Source organism: Pyrgilauda ruficollis, unplaced genomic scaffold (genome assembly GCF_017590135.1).
Source record: "Pyrgilauda ruficollis isolate IOZ18807 unplaced genomic scaffold, ASM1759013v1 scaffold15, whole genome shotgun sequence".
Lineage (NCBI taxonomy): Eukaryota > Metazoa > Chordata > Aves > Passeriformes > Passeridae > Pyrgilauda > Pyrgilauda ruficollis.
The window spans coordinates 1989138-2006517 of NW_024513654.1; the positions used below are offsets into that span (position 1 = coordinate 1989138).

Genomic DNA, 17380 nt, shown 5'->3' on the forward strand with positions numbered 1-17380 from the left:
TTCCCAATATCCCATTTATCTCTGGCACTCCATGCTCTCATAAAAATTCCCTCTCCATCTTTTCCATAGTTTCCCTTCAGGTTTTGGAAGGACAAATGTCTGTAAAAACCTCAACTAGAAAATCCCACGCTCAGTAATTCCTCCTCAAGCTCTTCCCACCTGAGAGAGTTTTCCTTGCTTTTTGTCCACCCAGCTGGTGAGAAGTCCCAGCCTGGATCTTCTGTTCCGTGTTTATGGATAGCTGGAGTTCAGGAAAATTCAGGAAAATGCTGGAGCTGTTTCTCCTGAATGGAAACAGGTGAAAAGGATTCTTTGCACAAGTAACTTCCTTGGCAAGGTGTCAGCTCGATTAAGGAGTGAGTAATTCCCCTCCTCTGCACAAAGCAGCACAGAAAATGGATAAAAGTCATTAGAAGGAAGCTCTCACCAGAAGATCTAAATTACATCCTAATCCTTTAATTCCTCAGATGAAGAACACTCCCCGGGAAGTTCAGTGGCCCGGAAAATTCTCCATTCAACAATTTCTGCATTAGGCAAAACAGAGCTTGACATTTGTGCAGAGCAAACACCTCTTTGATCTGCTTTAGTTTATGCTGTTTAAATATCCATTAAACTAAATATATTAAACTAAATATATTTCATGGACAGTTTACAATTAAATTGTATTTTTTAAATATCCCATTAAACTGAATGTATTTCATGGACAGTTTACAATTAAATTGTATTTTTTAAATATCCCATTAAACTAAATATATTTCATGGACAGTTTACAATTAAATTGTATTTTTTTCCTAAAAGTTGAGTTTCTAAAAACAGAACCAGGTAAGGAACCAGAGGGTTTTTATGGTATCTTTTTTGTAATCTTTAAAAGTAGGAAAAAAACAAGTGTATCACCATTAGAGTACAGAAATATCCACGTTTGCTGTGTGATCAACAATTATTACTATTTATTTAAATTAACCAACAATTAATTAATAACTGATAAATATTTGAGATTTTTTCTCTTTTCTGAGAGCACACCAAGGCACCTGCCTGTCCTCACACACAGTTACCTCCCAGCGGTCCCACAAGCTGCATAAAAGTACATCGCCCAATCACACAAAATATTTTATCAACTCCTCTAGGATAATTAAAAAAAATAACAGCTTTTACACGCAATGGCAAATTAGAATCAGATTAGTTAAGTTTGAAAATCAAATCCAACCACCAACCAGTTCACCACTAACCCATGTCCTCCATGCCACATCCACAGTTTTTCAATACTTCCAACGATGGGGGCTCCACCTCTGCCCCAGGCATTTTCCCAACCCTTGAAAACCCTTTCCATGAAGAAATCTTAATTTCCAAACCTCCCCTGGCACAATTTAAGGCCATTTCCTCTCATCCTTCCAATATTAGAGCATTGCCCAGGAAGGACATGCAGAAAAGTTCTTCCCAACAACTGTGGGGAAAAAAAAAATCCTAAAACTACCTGCCCTGAAGAGGCATCTCCCAAATGCGAGGCGTGGGGTGGTGTAGCTATGGTATTTTATTAAAAATCCTTTCCTTGGATTTTTTTCCCTGCTGAGGAGCTGGGAGCCTCAGGAAAGAAATGTAAACAATAACTCTCTGCTGCTGTGGAATGCAACAAGTGCATCTTCCATTTCTCCATGTGGATTGTTTCCAATTGATGGCCAACCACAGCCACCTGTGCCGAGGCGGTGAGCAGCCACAGGATTTTGTTATGCATTCATTTCTATTCTTATTCTTTGTAGCCTTCTGATCTTTCTCTTCTCTCTGTTCTTTTAGAGTAGCATTTTGGTATAATATATAACATAATAAATCAGCCTTCTGAGAAAAACAGTCAAGCCTTGTGTCTCCACACACAGAGAGTTCATCGCAACAGGGTGGACCAGGGGAAACAGAAAGGGTCAAACAGAAAACAGGCTGCCTGAAATCTTATTTGACTTGACATTAGCATGGAACCCCTGAGCAGTTACTCCTGCTTCACACAAACCTCCCCGCCTTGTTACAACAGTCAGGCCTTCTGGGTTAATTTTAGCAAGTATCCAATGCAAAACTTGTCAAAGTGAATTAAATTAGTGTGAATTTCAATTCGGAATTTCAATTCATGATTGGTGATGCAGCTGGAAGTTTAGATCCTATTTTTATCTTGGTATGACACCACAGTTTACCACAGGGTTATTTTACTATATTTACTTAATTTTACTGTACTTATTTAATCAGATCTTACTTATCCAGACAGTTTGGGAAGACCTGGATTCCAACTGCTTCCATGAGTTTCTGCACCCTTTATATGCACAATGTTCAGTCCCAAAATAAATCAGAATTTTACTCCCAAACAACTGCAGATAAGCACTGAAAAATTACTTATCTAGATAATGGATTTCAACTCTTTTAGAATGCTTAATTCAAATGAACACACAACACAGGAATGAAATTAAAAGATTTAAAGGAAATAATGCAGGTGGAGAATAAAAAGGAAGCTTTGTTCTTGCATCAGAATGTATTAGATCTTGCAATTTGCATATACAAATAATTCAGCCACATTCACCGGCATTAAAAACACAGCAAGATCAAATTAGAAACGTAAGAAAAGAAAATAATAAGAGCTGAAACTGTATAATACATACATATATTATAAAGATTTGACAAATTAAATACATTTTGGTTATACAGAAAAGTTCCAGTAACTTTACAAGAAAAATGGGGCGAGGGAAACGCAAACATTTCAAAAGACTGAACACGGGGTGGTCAGGCTCATTTCAAAAGTTTAAAAAATACATAAAAATAGCCTAAAAAACACTGCTAATTACAGTATGCATTCTTCATTAAGGCCCAAGTCAGCCAAGCACTTTTAAGGGATTGCTTTGGGGACAGGGAATCCATGGCATCCATGGACTGTGGGATGAGGGCGTTGGGAAGCGAACGCCTCCATGCTGAGCTGAGCTGGGACCTTCTGAACACATGAACAGTCCAAGTCACACAGTGACCAAAACCACAGACAGATCAGAAGGACACTTCCAATCCAACTATTTGGCCTTTTGAAGGAATTCCATGCAACAGACGGAGATTCAAAGGAAAATTCCAATCCACCAAGACCCTCCCCAGAGCTCCAGCCAGCGAGCACACACGGTGACGGCCAAGGGAGCTCCTCACATTCCACAGAAACCTTCATGGAGCTACAGCTGGGAGTTCTGAATTCTGTTTTAGGCATTTCTCTTTCCTCCTCCATATCTCAATCTGGTTATCAACTAAAATCCGAGTACCTACCGAGGATTTGGTGTTCCAGCTGAACTCCATCCTGCTCCTGGTTGGAAGGAGGATTTTAGGGAAGGCCGTGGGCAGCTGGAGTTGTGCTGCAGCTCCTGGGGGCTCTGGGACCCCCACACCCCATCACTGCTGCACTGAGATCGACCTCGTGGCCAACTCAACCCAAGGTTTTACCTCAGGGGCCCCAAAATCTGCCCAAAACACAAATTATTATTGTTCAAATGCTGGCTAAAGGGTCAGAAAGATCCTGACATCCAGATCATAACATGGGAATTCCTTTTTTCCAACCTTTTGGATCTCCCTGCACTGAGACTGACTTCAGGAGACAACTCCAGTTTTCACCACAGGGCCCCACAAATCTGCCCAACAGAAAAATTATTATTATTATTATTATTATTACTATAATGCCCCCTAAATGGTTGGAAAGATCCTGACATGAGGATCCTAAAATGGGAATTCCTCTGCATTATTTTCCAACCTTTTGGAGTCTCCCTGCACTGAGATTGACTTTATGGACAACTCACCCACTTTACCTCAGGGACCCCAAATTCTAACAAATTATTATTCAAATGTGGGCTAAACAGTTGGAAAAATCCTGACATCAGGATCCTACAATGGGAATTCCTCTGCATTATTCTCCAGCCTCTGGGAGCCTGTGCTATAAATGAGACTGAACCCCCTTGTATCATTTCCAGGCTGAATTCATTCTGGCTCTTTCCATTTGGATGGAATTTCAGGAACATGCCCTTCCTCAGCTCCACTTTCAGTACCCAACCCTGTGGCTTGAGTGTTTCTTCTCATAGAGACTCACGAGCGAGTTTAGTCTTTAACCAATCTCGTGTTTGAAGTGCATAATTTACTGTACAAATAAATACAGCAGTGCAGCGATGGGAAGATAGGAAGAGCCAACGGCACTGTGGGGATTGGGGGCTCAGGAATTCCTATCCCAAACCTTCTCCAGCCAGGCTGGAATGGAAGGAGACCTAAAGACACCTTCCCATCCCCTTGCATTGCTCCAAGGTGCAAGGAGATTCTATTGGAATGGGATAAAATAGTGCAAGAACAGCAGGGAAAAGCTCAGTTTAAGCTGCTTGTTTGAAGTTAGGCTTTGATGCTGCATGGCCAAAGCCGAGACAGAACTGTTGCATATTTGTTATCTAATTAATTACAGATTCACCCCTTTGTGCTCATTAAGTCAGAGATGCTTTTGGAAGAGTGGGAGAGATAAATTTGGTAATTATTCAACATTCGGGTGCCCAGTGATTTTGGGGATTTCCCAGCCCCTGGTCAGGGCTGTAATAAAAACTTTTATAGTTTCTGTCACCAATTCTATTCTCAGTAGTACTTTCAATAAAAATATATCTCTGCACACACCCCTAAACCCCTTATGGAAAGTTCTTTTTTGATAACATTTCTGGGAAGGTAAGAACCTGGAGGAACTTTTGCTACAATACTCAATGTTTCTGGCATTAAACTATTCATAAAATGGGGTTTTTTTCCAATTTTTACCTCTTAACTATCCTGCTGAGTCAAATCAAGGAATAAGAATTCATCTCTTATTTTAAAGGAGTGGGAAATCATGCAGGTGTTTATAGAGAAGAGATGCTTTTAACTTCATTCCTGGCCTTCCTCTTCAAGTCGACAAGTTCAGGTGCTCCAAAATATACTTTTCAAATATGCAAAATATTCTAAAAATCACATTATTGCCTTTCTAAATCGACTTAAACAATATTTGGGAAAAAAAATGAACAGGGCTTTGAAAGTTCTGTTAATTCAAAAATTCAAATTTGTATTTCTACTGATTTTTTCTATGGACAGGAAGACTCAAAATCCAACAAAACCTGGAGGCTCTTCCTTATGGAAAGTTCTTTTTTGATAACATTTCTGGGAAGGTAAGAACCTGGAGGAACTTTTGCTACAATACTCAATGTTTCTGGCATTAAACTATTCATAAAATGGGGTTTTTTTCCAATTTTTACCTCTTAACTATCCTGCTGAGTCAAATCAAGGAATAAGAGTTCATCTCTTATTTTAAAGGAGTGGGAAATCATGCAGGTGTTTATAGAGAAGAGATGCTTTTAACTTCATTCCTGGCCTTCCTCTTCAAGTCGACAAGTTCAGGTGCTCCAAAATATACTTTTCAAATACGCAAAATATTCTAAAAATCACGTTATTGCCTTTCTAAATCGACTTAAACAATATTTGGGAAAAAAATGAACAGGGCTTTGAAAGTTCTGTTAATTCAAAAATTCAAATTTGTATTTCTACTGATTTTTTCTATGGACAGGAAGACTCAAAATCCAACAAAACCTGGAGGCTCTTTAAAACAGCCTGGAAAAATAAATATCTATTTTGATGGTGAACATATTTTCCTGCTGAACAAAATATGTTTAAACATGTGCACCCAAATTAACTTTTTTTAGGATGAACTGTAAATCACCTGTCAAAAAATTCAAGAATTGGGAAATAACGTTGTTGATAAATATTTATGAGTGGCAAAATCCAAAAGAAAAAAAAAACCCCCGAGAATTAAGTTTTTGTTATTTAGAATAAAGATTTCTATCCCATCTTACAGTGCTATACAGTATAGGAACATTATACTTTGCTTTAGAAGATATTTATATTTAAGAAACAACTTTATACAGCAAATGCAACTTTCAGAACCAGCACATCGTTGTATTTACAGTTCAGTCAACAATCCAAGTGACACAGAATAAATTAACATAATATACAACTATTTATACAGACAAATTAAAAAATAAGGCAGAATTCTCATTTGAAATTAGCATAATCTGAAAAGATGTCGATGAAATCTTGTACCACTCTGTAGCAGAATTCATACTGTTCCTGCAAAACAAGGAAAAGAGATCAAAATGTGCTTTTGGTTACACTAAAAACCTGAATTCTGCAAATCCCAGTGATAAATTCAATATATCCTAACTGGGATCAGTAGCTGAGGACTGGTCTGTTCTGATTTCTGGTTATTATTTTAGATAAAACCAGTGGTTCCTCTTTCTTTGGTCAGACACAGGCTGATCCTTGCTCTTTGCTTCTAATGTTTTCTGGAGCTTTTTCAGAGATGCTTCTTAAACTGAATCAGTTCTTAGGCCTGGCTTTTAATTTAAACCCAGCTGCACACAGCAGAAACTCCTGAGCACTGCCCAGGGATAATCAGGGAATCAGAAAATCCCAGGATGGTTTGGGCTGGAAAGGACCTTAAATCCCACCCAGTGCCACCCCTGCCACGGCAGGGACACCTTCCCCTGTCCCAGTGCTCCAGCCCCAGTGTCCAACCTGGCCTTGGGCACTGCCAGGGATCCAGGGGCAGCCACAGCTGCTCTGGGCACCCTGTGCCAGCCCAGAACCCTCCCAGGGAAGGATTTCTTTAGCAAATAATATAAAACATGATAATCATGCTTATTCTAGAGCCTAAGAATTAATTTGAAGTCAGTTCTCATTCTGGATACCTGCCTGACAGAACCAGTGAGGGATGTGGGAAACACCAGATTAAGATTATTGATAAAGCATCACTGCCCTTCAGCAGCTGTGGAAGGAAACTCCACAGCTTCTCTGGAATTCCATCCCAGCTCCTCCCCACCCTCCAGGGAGGAATTCCTTCCCAATATCCCATCCATCCCTGACCCAGCCTGAGCATGGATAATCCAACTCCATTTCTTCATCCCCATTCTTCCTGTCTGTGGGATGGAGAAAACATCTCCCCGGAAAAAGGGTTTGAGGTAATTGTTTCTAAAGAGGCTTCAGATTGCTGAATGGAAGCTGCTATGGAAATCAAAAATATCCATATTTTCATGTATTTTCAAGTTAAGAAAAGTCTCAAAAAACTTTATGGTTACTCAACAGGGAAAAGCATCTGGACTAAGCTTCAAATAGTAGCTGTAGATTACTTGAAGGAAAACTTTAAAAGATTTTAAACAAGTCAGATACACTTCCAAAGATTTCCACCTCCCTGGCAGTGTCCAAGGCCAGGTTGGATGGGGTTTGGAGGAGCCTGGGACAGTGGAAGGTTTCCCTGCCATGGCAGGGGTGGAATGAGATGAGCTTTAAGGTCCCTTCCAACCCAAACCATTCCATGATTCCAATTTATGACCAGACGTTTTAAGGTAAGAAAGAACAACTAATAAATAGCTCGAAAACCATTTCCTTAATATATTTTATCACCTGCAACACTCATTTAGTTTCACTGCCTCAAGTTCCTAAAAGACAGAGAATATTTAACCAAACTCTATTTTTAGACATGCTCCAAAACCCCCTGTAAAACCCTGATGATGCCTTGTACACACACATCCACCATCTATGCCAACCTGCAAGAAACCCTTTCATTCTCCTTTCCCAGGGATATTTACACACAGAACTCCCATCCACAAGATTCCTGGTGAATCCCTTACCAGTGTTTGCACCATGTGTGGCCTCTGCAGCCTCAAGCTCTTCACAGCCTGGAACACGTCCAGGAGCCCCTCAGCCTTGACCCGTTCCAGGATGTTGCTCAGGGCTATGAAGGTTCCCGTTCTCCCTGCTCCAGCACTGCAATGGAAACACATTTGTTTGGCATGAACTGGGATAAAAATGGGAAAAGAGCATTGGAATCCGAAATGCAAGGAATTCTCAGAACTTTGGGCCTGTAAACCAAAGCTTAGGATTAAACCCAGGATTTGATCTGAGACCTTGGAAAAGGCTCCCAAACTCAGGTGCCAACAATGAGAATGTGGATTTAAAGCAGAGACATGTTATACCAAGTAAAAGAAAGTTTAGAGTTTAAGATATAGAAAAAATAAAAGTAATTACAGAAGTAAACAAGGAGTTTAGAATGGAGCACTGTGGATTTGTGTGTCATAACATGATTGGCTAAGAAAGCTCACACTGTAGCATGGGTCCAAAAGATGAAATATTTAAGGAATGGCTCAAAAACATAAATGCTTACACTGTTATGGGTCCATAAGATGAAATATTTAAGGATTGGCTCAAAAACATAAATATCCTGTTTGGCAGTGTTTTATTGGTCAATAAATCCTTAAAAGGTCTAGTAACTAAAGGTCTTGTGACCTTCTGAGCCATGCAGTGAAGATGTGAGCTGAGCTCACCCTTCCTGCCTATGTAGAAAATAAGAAAAATAAATCATCTAAACCAATTCAGAGGTCCTGTCTCTAACTCATTCACAACTCCTTCCAAAATCCCCACAGAAGAGGAATGCCAGTGGCCTAGAACAGCCAGGCAGAGGTGCAGAGGGGGCTCACCTGCAGTGCACAGTGATGGGGTGGTTGCCAGACTGCTGCTGCTGCTTCTGCACCGCTGCAATGAGGTCGATCATGCCCTTCCCTTCGGCAGGAATCCCGATCTCCGGCCACCCGTGGAAGTGGAACTGCCTGACCAGCCTGCTCTGCTTCTCCTGGTTGCTCTGCCAGCAGGAAAACACCCTTCAGCCACTCGTCACTCCCAGGTGCAAACACAATTCCTGCCTGGAACATCTGCAGCAGCAATTCTGCACTGCAAAATTTGCAGCCTGGTCTGTTCCATATTAAGGACCTTGGTGATTTTAATTCCAGTGATATTCCAAGATTTTATCCTGGCAGCTCTGTTTCTAAATCCCCCACCCACTGATAATTTCCCCCTACAAATTTCCTTTGGTTTGCACAGCTGTTTCGTCTGGGAAGGACTTAGGATACACTGGAAGTGCCCAAGGCCAGGTTGGACAGGGCTTGGAGCACCCTGGGACAGCGGGAGGTGTCCCTGCCCAGAGCAGGGAGTGGACATGACTTTTAAGGTCCCTTCCAAACCAAACCCAAATTTTGTGAAAAATCTTGAATCAAATTTTCTTTGATACCTCTGTGGGAGATGGCAGAAAGATCTAGGAAAAACAGCAACAATAAAACAGTTTAAAAACCCCAAAAACCCACCCCCCATTTTGCAACCACCTGTTTCACTGATCAGAATTCTCAGTATTTTCAGGGACTTTAAGCAAAATTATTTCATATAAGTACCCTCTTAATGCCAGCTTTTGATTAACCACATTTAAGTTTAGACAGAAATCCCAGAATTTAAGATACATAACCAGATTTGTAAATGCCTTCCGATGGAAAAAAAACCAAAAACAACAAAAAAAAAACCCGCTGGAATTGTAAAGAATTACCGGATTATATGTAACCAGGAAGTCCCTCACACTGATGGCATCCATCAGGCTGTCACTCTTGATTTCCACTGTGATCTCTCCGTGAGTCACAGAGCCCTCTGATGGCCAGTACTGGCAGCATTTTTCCTGCAGAATCCAGAGAATTGCAAATATTCCTTGATTTATTTTTCCCAGTTATCTACATTGTCATGAATCTCTGGCGTAAGAAGTGACATCCAGCATAATAAGTGTGCTCTAAACACTAAGAATACAGTGATAAAATATTTCTTGAATGGAAACCATCATGATGAAAAAGGCTCAGGAGGCCCAGATAGCAAATATTGCTTTAAAACAGCAATAATAAATGGAATTACTGAAAGCAAGGTAACATTGTTAAAAACCTCCCAAAACCAACAAGAAAAATCTTTTCCCAACACCCTTGTTGAACCCAGGATTTTCAAGCTGCAGCACAGGACTCTTTAATTAACTAATGACACGAATTCTCATATTTAAATCAAGTAATTAATTAATTCTTGTATTTTAATCAAATCAGGACAGGCTCAGAATGAGCAACGGGAGCTTTTACTGGGACAAACGGGATAAAAGTTTACACAAAAGTTTGTTCCCAAATTCCAAAACTCTGTCCCCTGTCAGGCATCCCTTGATGCAAACTGGAAGCTTTCAAAAATCACTATATTCCACAGGTTTTTTTGTGTTTCCTGACAATTCCAAAAAAAGCAGCAATGCTGCCTCACACCAATGAGTGAAGCAAGTGCTCATTTTAGGAAAAACCATAAAACTGGAATTTTTAGGCAAAAAAAAATTGTTTTTCCAGTACTGATACTCATGGTTTGCAGGGGGGAAGGGGCAGTGTGGGGCTGCAGGGTGGGCACATGTCAGATCAGGTCCTTCCTGACTCAGACATGGGGCAACTGGGAGGCCTTTTAAAAACTTTCATTCCATTTTCAGTCTCATGTGATGTTATAACTCACACCATCACAATCAGAAGCTATTTCCTAATTACAATGCATATTAGTGTTTCTGGGCCTGTCAGCTTTTGCCACACCGTGCTGTAAATGCCTTAAAGCCAATCATCTAAAATTACTGCTCGTGGGCTGTGGAAGAGGTTTTACAGTGACTTCTGTGAGCCAGAGAGAAGTTTGATCCCTGTGTACCCCTGAAAGAATTTCCTACCAAGGTCATCGACATAGAAACCAATTCAGGACAAGAAAGAAAGAAGGATAAATAAGAGAAACCTGCAACTGCCTGATCCAGTGTGCACTTTGTCTTTCCTACCAATTAGTAGAGTGTCAATTTATGAGTTTTGTAAGAATGTATAAAAATAAAATAAAAACAGTTTGAAGCCTTCTGAAAATGGAGTGTGTTGCTTTGTATTGTCTCTGTCTGAACTACAACAGTGGCTCCTACTACAATGCATCCTTCATGGTTCTATTTCTCCAAAGTATCCAGTCTTATTTGCAAGGCCACCCTTTGAAACTTGCTTCTATTTCCATTTCTCCCTCAAAAATGTCAGTCCTATTCCATGGCATTTCTAACTCAGCATTTCTCACCTCAAGGTTTGCACACCGTGTGAGCCTTGTGCCAGGCTTTGAGGGCTCTCCCCAAACCCATGTCCCACGTACCTGCTCCCTCTCCTGGACCTCGGTGAGCATCACGATGGTGTGGCACTTCCACTCCCACACCATCCTCCAGAAATCCTCCACCGTGTGAGGCAGGGGGCCCTGGGTGGCAATGAAATAATCCTTCTGCCGATAGCCCTGCGGGGAGAGAGGGGGTCACACAGGGACAGGGACACCTCACGGGGACACCACGGCTTCTCTCCCAGGGAACGAGAGGGAACGGCCTCAGGCTGCGCCAGGGAAGGTGGGAGCTGGGTATTAGGGGAAATTTCCCCACAGAAAGTGTCAGTGCCCAGGGCAGTGGTGAGTCCCCATCCCTGCAGGGATTTAAAGCCATGTGGAGGTGGCACCTGGGGACATGGGGCAGTGGTGGCCTTGGCAGTGCTGGGAATGGTTGGACTCCATAGTCTGAGAGAGCTTTTCCAAGGTTCTAAAATCTCCCTCAAATTCACAATGCTCAGGTGAATTTCTCCAGTCATGGCTGAGGGGATGAGATTCTGCAGGGCCACATTTCACAAGACCATCACAACAGCAGCTCCCAACTTTCTCTAGAACAAACTTCTGCCTCGAGTTTTGAGGTTCAGTTTAATTTCACAGAATCAGTGAGGTTGGAAAAGACCTCTGAGACCATCCAGTCCAACCTGTGACCCAAGCCCAAGGCTCTGAGGGCCACATCCAGCCCCTCCTTATTCCCATGCTCTGTATGGAATCCACAGCCCTCAGTCACTAACGTGGTTTCACTGCTTGAGGACATGATTAATTCTCATATTTCAACAAAAACAAGACACAATCCTGTGTTCAGCTTCCAACAGGAAGCTGGGAAGAAAGCTTGGAATTCGTCCAGCTCTGCCCAAGTAAAGCCTGGCTGCCAAACACTGTCACAGCTTTCCCTGTGCTCAACACTGACTTCTCTGTTTCTCAGAAAAGCAAATATTTACACCTGTTAACCTGACCCAGATAGTGGAATCACTGTCTGTAATTGTGCAGCTGATTTGTTTGGTCAGAATTTAATAAAAGGTTTGGTTTATAAATCTAACAACAAGGTTTAAATTGCACAATCATTTAAACTGAAATTAAAAACACCAGATAAGAAATACACTTGGAAACTCCCATAAACAAAGCTCATGTTCTTTGCAAGCCAAGCTGATTGTGACTCTTTAAAAAGACCTATCAGCAGCAGCAAAATCTTGGATTTGAAAAGGAAATGCATGAAAATATTGTATACTTACATCTATGAAGGAAGCATTGATGTAATCTGTGTACTCCTGCCCTCTTTTCATGGACAGAATCACTCTGTTAAAATCATCTGAAAAAAAAAATAAATAAGCCTGGGCTTAGTTTTGAGTCCGGTAAAAAAAAAGTCTAGTCTTAATTTTAAATCCAGCCTTACTTTTGCCCATGAAAGAACAAACCCCACCCAATCTTTTCTCTGAAATGTTCATTTTCAGGTGCAAACATTGCAGTGCTGCTCAGACCGTGCATGGAATCACACAGAAAAGGGGTGGTTCAACAGGTGAAACTACTGAAGTATTGAACTCAAAATCCCCGACTGTAACAGATTTTAGGGTGATTCAGTAAAACCCAATTCACTGAATCTTTCACAGATGACAGTTTGTAAGGAGAGCGGGGCTCTGCCGGCACACAGATCCAGCGTGTGCTCCCAGCCAGGCATTCCTGGCACTGTCCCTGGAGATGAGGAGCTGGACTTACAGGGGATGATCTGGATGACTTACAGGGGATGATCTGGATGACTCTTGCTTTCTTCATGTTGGCCGGGAGGTTGCCAGTCCTCATGTTCTCCTTCATGATGCGCACGTTGGTCAGCTTCTGCAGAGAGCACAGGGGTGAGCGCACGGGGCAGCAGAGGGGCCAGCACACCCTGCACTGCTGGGCTCTCCAGTGGGGTAAAAAAATCCCTGCCACGCTCCCAGGGAGCCTGCAGCCACTTCACTGTCCTGGCTACAGAAATTAAGAAGGAAAAACAGTCACAGCATCCCAGAATGGTTTGGGCTGGAAGGGACTTTAAATCCCATCCAGTGCCGTGGCAGGGGCACCTCCCACTGTCCCAGGCTGCTCCAAATGGCCTTGGACACTTCCAGGGATCCAGGGGCAGCCACAGCTGCTCTGGGCACCCTGTGCCAGGACCTGCCCACCCTCACAGCCAAAATTTCCTTCCCAATATCCCATCTGATCTTCCTTCCCTCAATACCATTTAGAACTTGTTTCTCTGTGATCGGACTTTGTTTACCCAGTTCCCAATTTCTGGTTAAATTAGTCCTTTAAAGCAAAGGGACAGCTCCAGCTAACACCCAGATGGCAATTAACACTTTAAACCTATATAGAAAATAAATATTTTACCGTAAGGAAAATAATAAAAAAAATTCTAACTATTCCCTCAGAGAACTAAAGTCATTTAAATAATGATCACACACAGCCAGTGTGGTTTTCTTCATCTGGGGTTTCTCCACTGATAAGAAAAGGGGTTTTTTTTTGAGGTTTTTCTTCAGCCCTGTACATTCCCTGCTGTCAGTCACCTCAGAGTTAACAATCCCACTGGGATGCAGATTAGGAGCACCTAATCCAGTTTCCTCTTCCAGCATTATCTGATCTGGCAACCTTCACCACACCCAGAGAATCATTCCACTTTTCTTTTATAAACAAACAAAAAGCATTTAGGGAAAGGCCACGGAATGACACAGCTCTGAATGAGGGAATGAGATTAAAATCTGAATTTAGGGAACAGGATGTTCAGCAAGGCCCCATTCACAACAACCACCAAATAAAACAGCTCCTTCCCTTTGATGCACCTTTAAGGTTACACTTTTATCTTGGAAATCCCATGGGGAAGATTTCCATACTTACTTTAAATTCCTCTTCCAGGCCTATTTTGACCAGGTTTGGGGCTGCATTGTGGGAAGTCTGGAGGTGTTTTTCCAGGGATGACACATCCAGCTCTGTGTCACCGTAGAGGTAGTACTCGAGTAAGGCTTGGTAAATGAAGGAATATTGCATCTGGAAGGGACACAGAGGAGGAGGAAGGGAGGGAAATGAGGAATTCTGGGACTTATTTAAAAATCACAGAATGGTTTGGCTGGAAGGGACCTTAAATCCCACCCATTCCACCCCTGCCATGGCAGGGACACCTTCCCCTGTCCCAGGTGCTCCAGCCCCAGTGTCCAGCCTGGCCTTGGGCACTGCCAGGGATCCAGGGGCAGCCACAGCTGCTCTGGGCACCCCTGTGCCAGGGCCCCAGCACCCTCACAGGGAAGGATTCATTCCCAATCTCCCATCCAACCCTGCCCTCTGGCAGTGGGAGCCATTCCTTCTGTCCTGTCCCTCCATCCCTTGTCCCCAGTCCTTCTCCAGCTCTCCTGGAGCCTCTTTATGATTGGTCCATGTGGATTGTTTTCCATTGATGACCAATCACAGCCACCTGTGCCAAGGCTGTGAGCAGTCACAGGATTTTGTTATTCTATTCTGTTCTGTTCTCTTCTTGTTGTAGCTTTCTGATCTCTCTGTTCTTTTAGTATAGTCTTAATGTAGTATTTTAATATAATATTTAACATAATAAATCAGCCTTTTGAAATGGAGTCAAGCCTCGTCCCTCAACACGTGGATCTGGATGACTTACAGGGGATGATCTGGATGACTTACAGGGGATGATCTGGATGACTCTTGCTTTCTTCATGTTGGCCGGGAGGTTGCCAGTCCTCATGTTCTCCTTCATGATGCGCACGTTGGTCAGCTTCTGCAGAGAGCACAGGGGTGAGCGCACGGGGCAGCAGAGGGGCCAGCACACCCTGCACTGCTGGGCTCTCCAGTGGGGTAAAAAAATCCCTGCCACGCTCCCAGGGAGCCTGCAGCCACTTCACTGTCCTGGCTACAGAAATTAAGAAGGAAAAACAGTCACAGCATCCCAGAATGGTTTGGGCTGGAAGGGACTTTAAATCCCATCCAGTGCCGTGGCAGGGGCACCTCCCACTGTCCCAGGCTGCTCCAAATGGCCTTGGACACTTCCAGGGATCCAGGGGCAGCCACAGCTGCTCTGGGCACCCTGTGCCAGGACCTGCCCACCCTCACAGCCAAAATTTCCTTCCCAATATCCCATCTGATCTTCCTTCCCTCAATACCATTTAGAACTTGTTTCTCTGTGATCGGACTTTGTTTACCCAGTTCCCAATTTCTGGTTAAATTAGTCCTTTAAAGCAAAGGGACAGCTCCAGCTAACACCCAGATGGCAATTAACACTTTAAACCTATATAGAAAATAAATATTTTACCGTAAGGAAAATAATAATAAAAAAAAATTCTAACTATTCCCTCAGAGAACTAAAGTCATTTAAATAATGATCACACACAGCCAGTGTGGTTTTCTTCATCTGGGGTTTCTCCACTGATAAGAAAAGGGAGTTTTTGGGGGTTTTTTTTAAGGTTTTTCTCCCACCCTGTACATTCCTTGCTGTCAGTCACCTCAGAGTTAACAATCCCACTGGGATGCAGATTAGGAGCACCTAATCCAGTTTCCTCTTCCAGCATTATCTGATCTGGCGCCCTGCACCACACCCAGAGAATCATTCCACTTTTCTTTTATAAACAAACAAAAAGCATTTAGGGAAAGGCCACGGAATGACACAGCTCTGAATGAGGGAATGAGATTAAAATCTGAATTTAGGGAACAGGATGTTCAGCAAGGCCCCATTCACAACAACCACCAAATAAAACAGCTCCTTCCCTTTGATGCACCTTTAAGGTTACACTTTTATCTTGGAAATCCCATGGGGAAGATTTCCATACTTACTTTAAATTCCTCTTCCAGGCCTATTTTGACCAGGTTTGGGGCTGCATTGTGGGAAGTCTGGAGGTGTTTTTCCAGGGATGACACATCCAGCTCTGTGTCACCGTAGAGGTAGTACTCGAGTAAGGCTTGGTAAATGAAGGAATATTGCATCTGGAAGGGACACAGAGGAGGAGGAAGGGAGGGAAATGAGGAATTCTGGGACTTATTTAAAAATCACAGAATGGTTTGGCTGGAAGGGACCTTAAATCCCACCCATTCCACCCCTGCCATGGCAGGGACACCTTCCCCTGTCCCAGGTGCTCCAGCCCCAGTGTCCAGCCTGGCCTTGGGCACTGCCAGGGATCCAGGGGCAGCCACAGCTGCTCTGGGAATTCCATCCCAGCCCCTCCTCACCCTCACAAGGAATAATTCCTTCCCAATATCCCATCTAACTTCAAAACCACTGCTCCTTGTTTTGTCACTGTTTGGTGACAATCTTCTCATTATTAACATAATAGTAATAATAACAATAACGATAGCAATAATAATCTATTATTATGCTGAACCAGAGTTTTCCTGTTTGCTCACATTTCCACTCATATTCTCTGACATTCTGCTCTCGTGTGCATGGGAAAACCTGGAAATGACTCCTAAAAATTAAAATTAAGTGTTTCACAGTAGTCTTCTTCACCTTTATCTTCTCCCTCACCCCACATCCATCACTGAGCTTTGTGCATTTTGAATTAGAGAATCTCAGAATGATTTGGGTTGGAAGGAACCTTTAAACTCATCCATGGGCAGGAACACCTCCCACTAATCCCAGGCTGCTCCAAGCCCCAGTTTCCCAATTGTCCAACAGCACGAGACACACTGATCTGCACAACGGAGTGGGAATACAGCAGCATTTCCTTCTGTGCCCAGGAAAAGCTGGAATTCCGGGTGGCTGAGGTGCACTCACGTCAGTCTGGACCATCTGGGGCCGCTGGTTGCGGATCCTGCAGACGAACTCGAAGACATCCACCTTCTGCTCGGCGTGCATCATGTCGATGATGGCGTCGATGACGATGAAGGTGCCCGTGCGCCCCACGCCCGCGCTTGGGAGGGAACAAACACGGTCACCACACAGCCTCTGGACACACAGAGACATGGCTCTCTCACAGGAGCTTCCTGGGGAGCTCTGAGAAGCTCAGAGAAAAGAATTAAAACAATTCTTATCTCCACTTGTTGTTGGGGACATGCGGGATGTGCTGTGGAGATGGTTTACCAGAGGGTGGTTTGTTAATTGGACACTGGATGGTGTTTGGAGGGATTGACCAATTAGGTTTGTTAATTGGACACTGGATGGTGTTTGGAGGGATTGACCAATTAGGCCAAAGCTGTGTGGGACAGTCAGTAAGGGTTATGAGTTTCTTAACAGTATAGTATAATATAGTATAGCTTAATAAAGCAATTGATCAGCCTTCTGCAATCAGGGAGTCAGTGCTAATTACTCCCCGTTCAGGGAGTTGTTGCCATAATACAAACACACAAAAATCTCCCTGGAATTACCCAAATCTGCAGGAACTGC

The 17380-nt window shown here is 42.9% G+C and overlaps 1 protein-coding gene across 1 annotated transcript in view; it reads right to left on the bottom strand.

The window, feature by feature from the left end:
- Positions 1–5242: 5242 nt before the first annotated feature.
- Positions 5243–17380, bottom strand: part of PTPRE (protein tyrosine phosphatase receptor type E) — a 41634-nt gene continuing 29496 nt past the window's right edge. Inside the window, exons 12-20 of the mRNA XM_041461479.1 lie at positions 16772–16907; positions 15835–15984; positions 14692–14785; positions 12267–12343; positions 11041–11175; positions 9419–9544; positions 8526–8686; positions 7680–7815; positions 5243–6120 (exon numbers count right to left, since the gene is read on the bottom strand). Coding sequence (XP_041317413.1) covers positions 6046–6120; positions 7680–7815; positions 8526–8686; positions 9419–9544; positions 11041–11175; positions 12267–12343; positions 14692–14785; positions 15835–15984; positions 16772–16907 — 1090 coding nt within the window. The 3' untranslated portion in view covers positions 5243–6045. The remainder of the gene's footprint in view (positions 6121–7679; positions 7816–8525; positions 8687–9418; positions 9545–11040; positions 11176–12266; positions 12344–14691; positions 14786–15834; positions 15985–16771; positions 16908–17380) is intronic.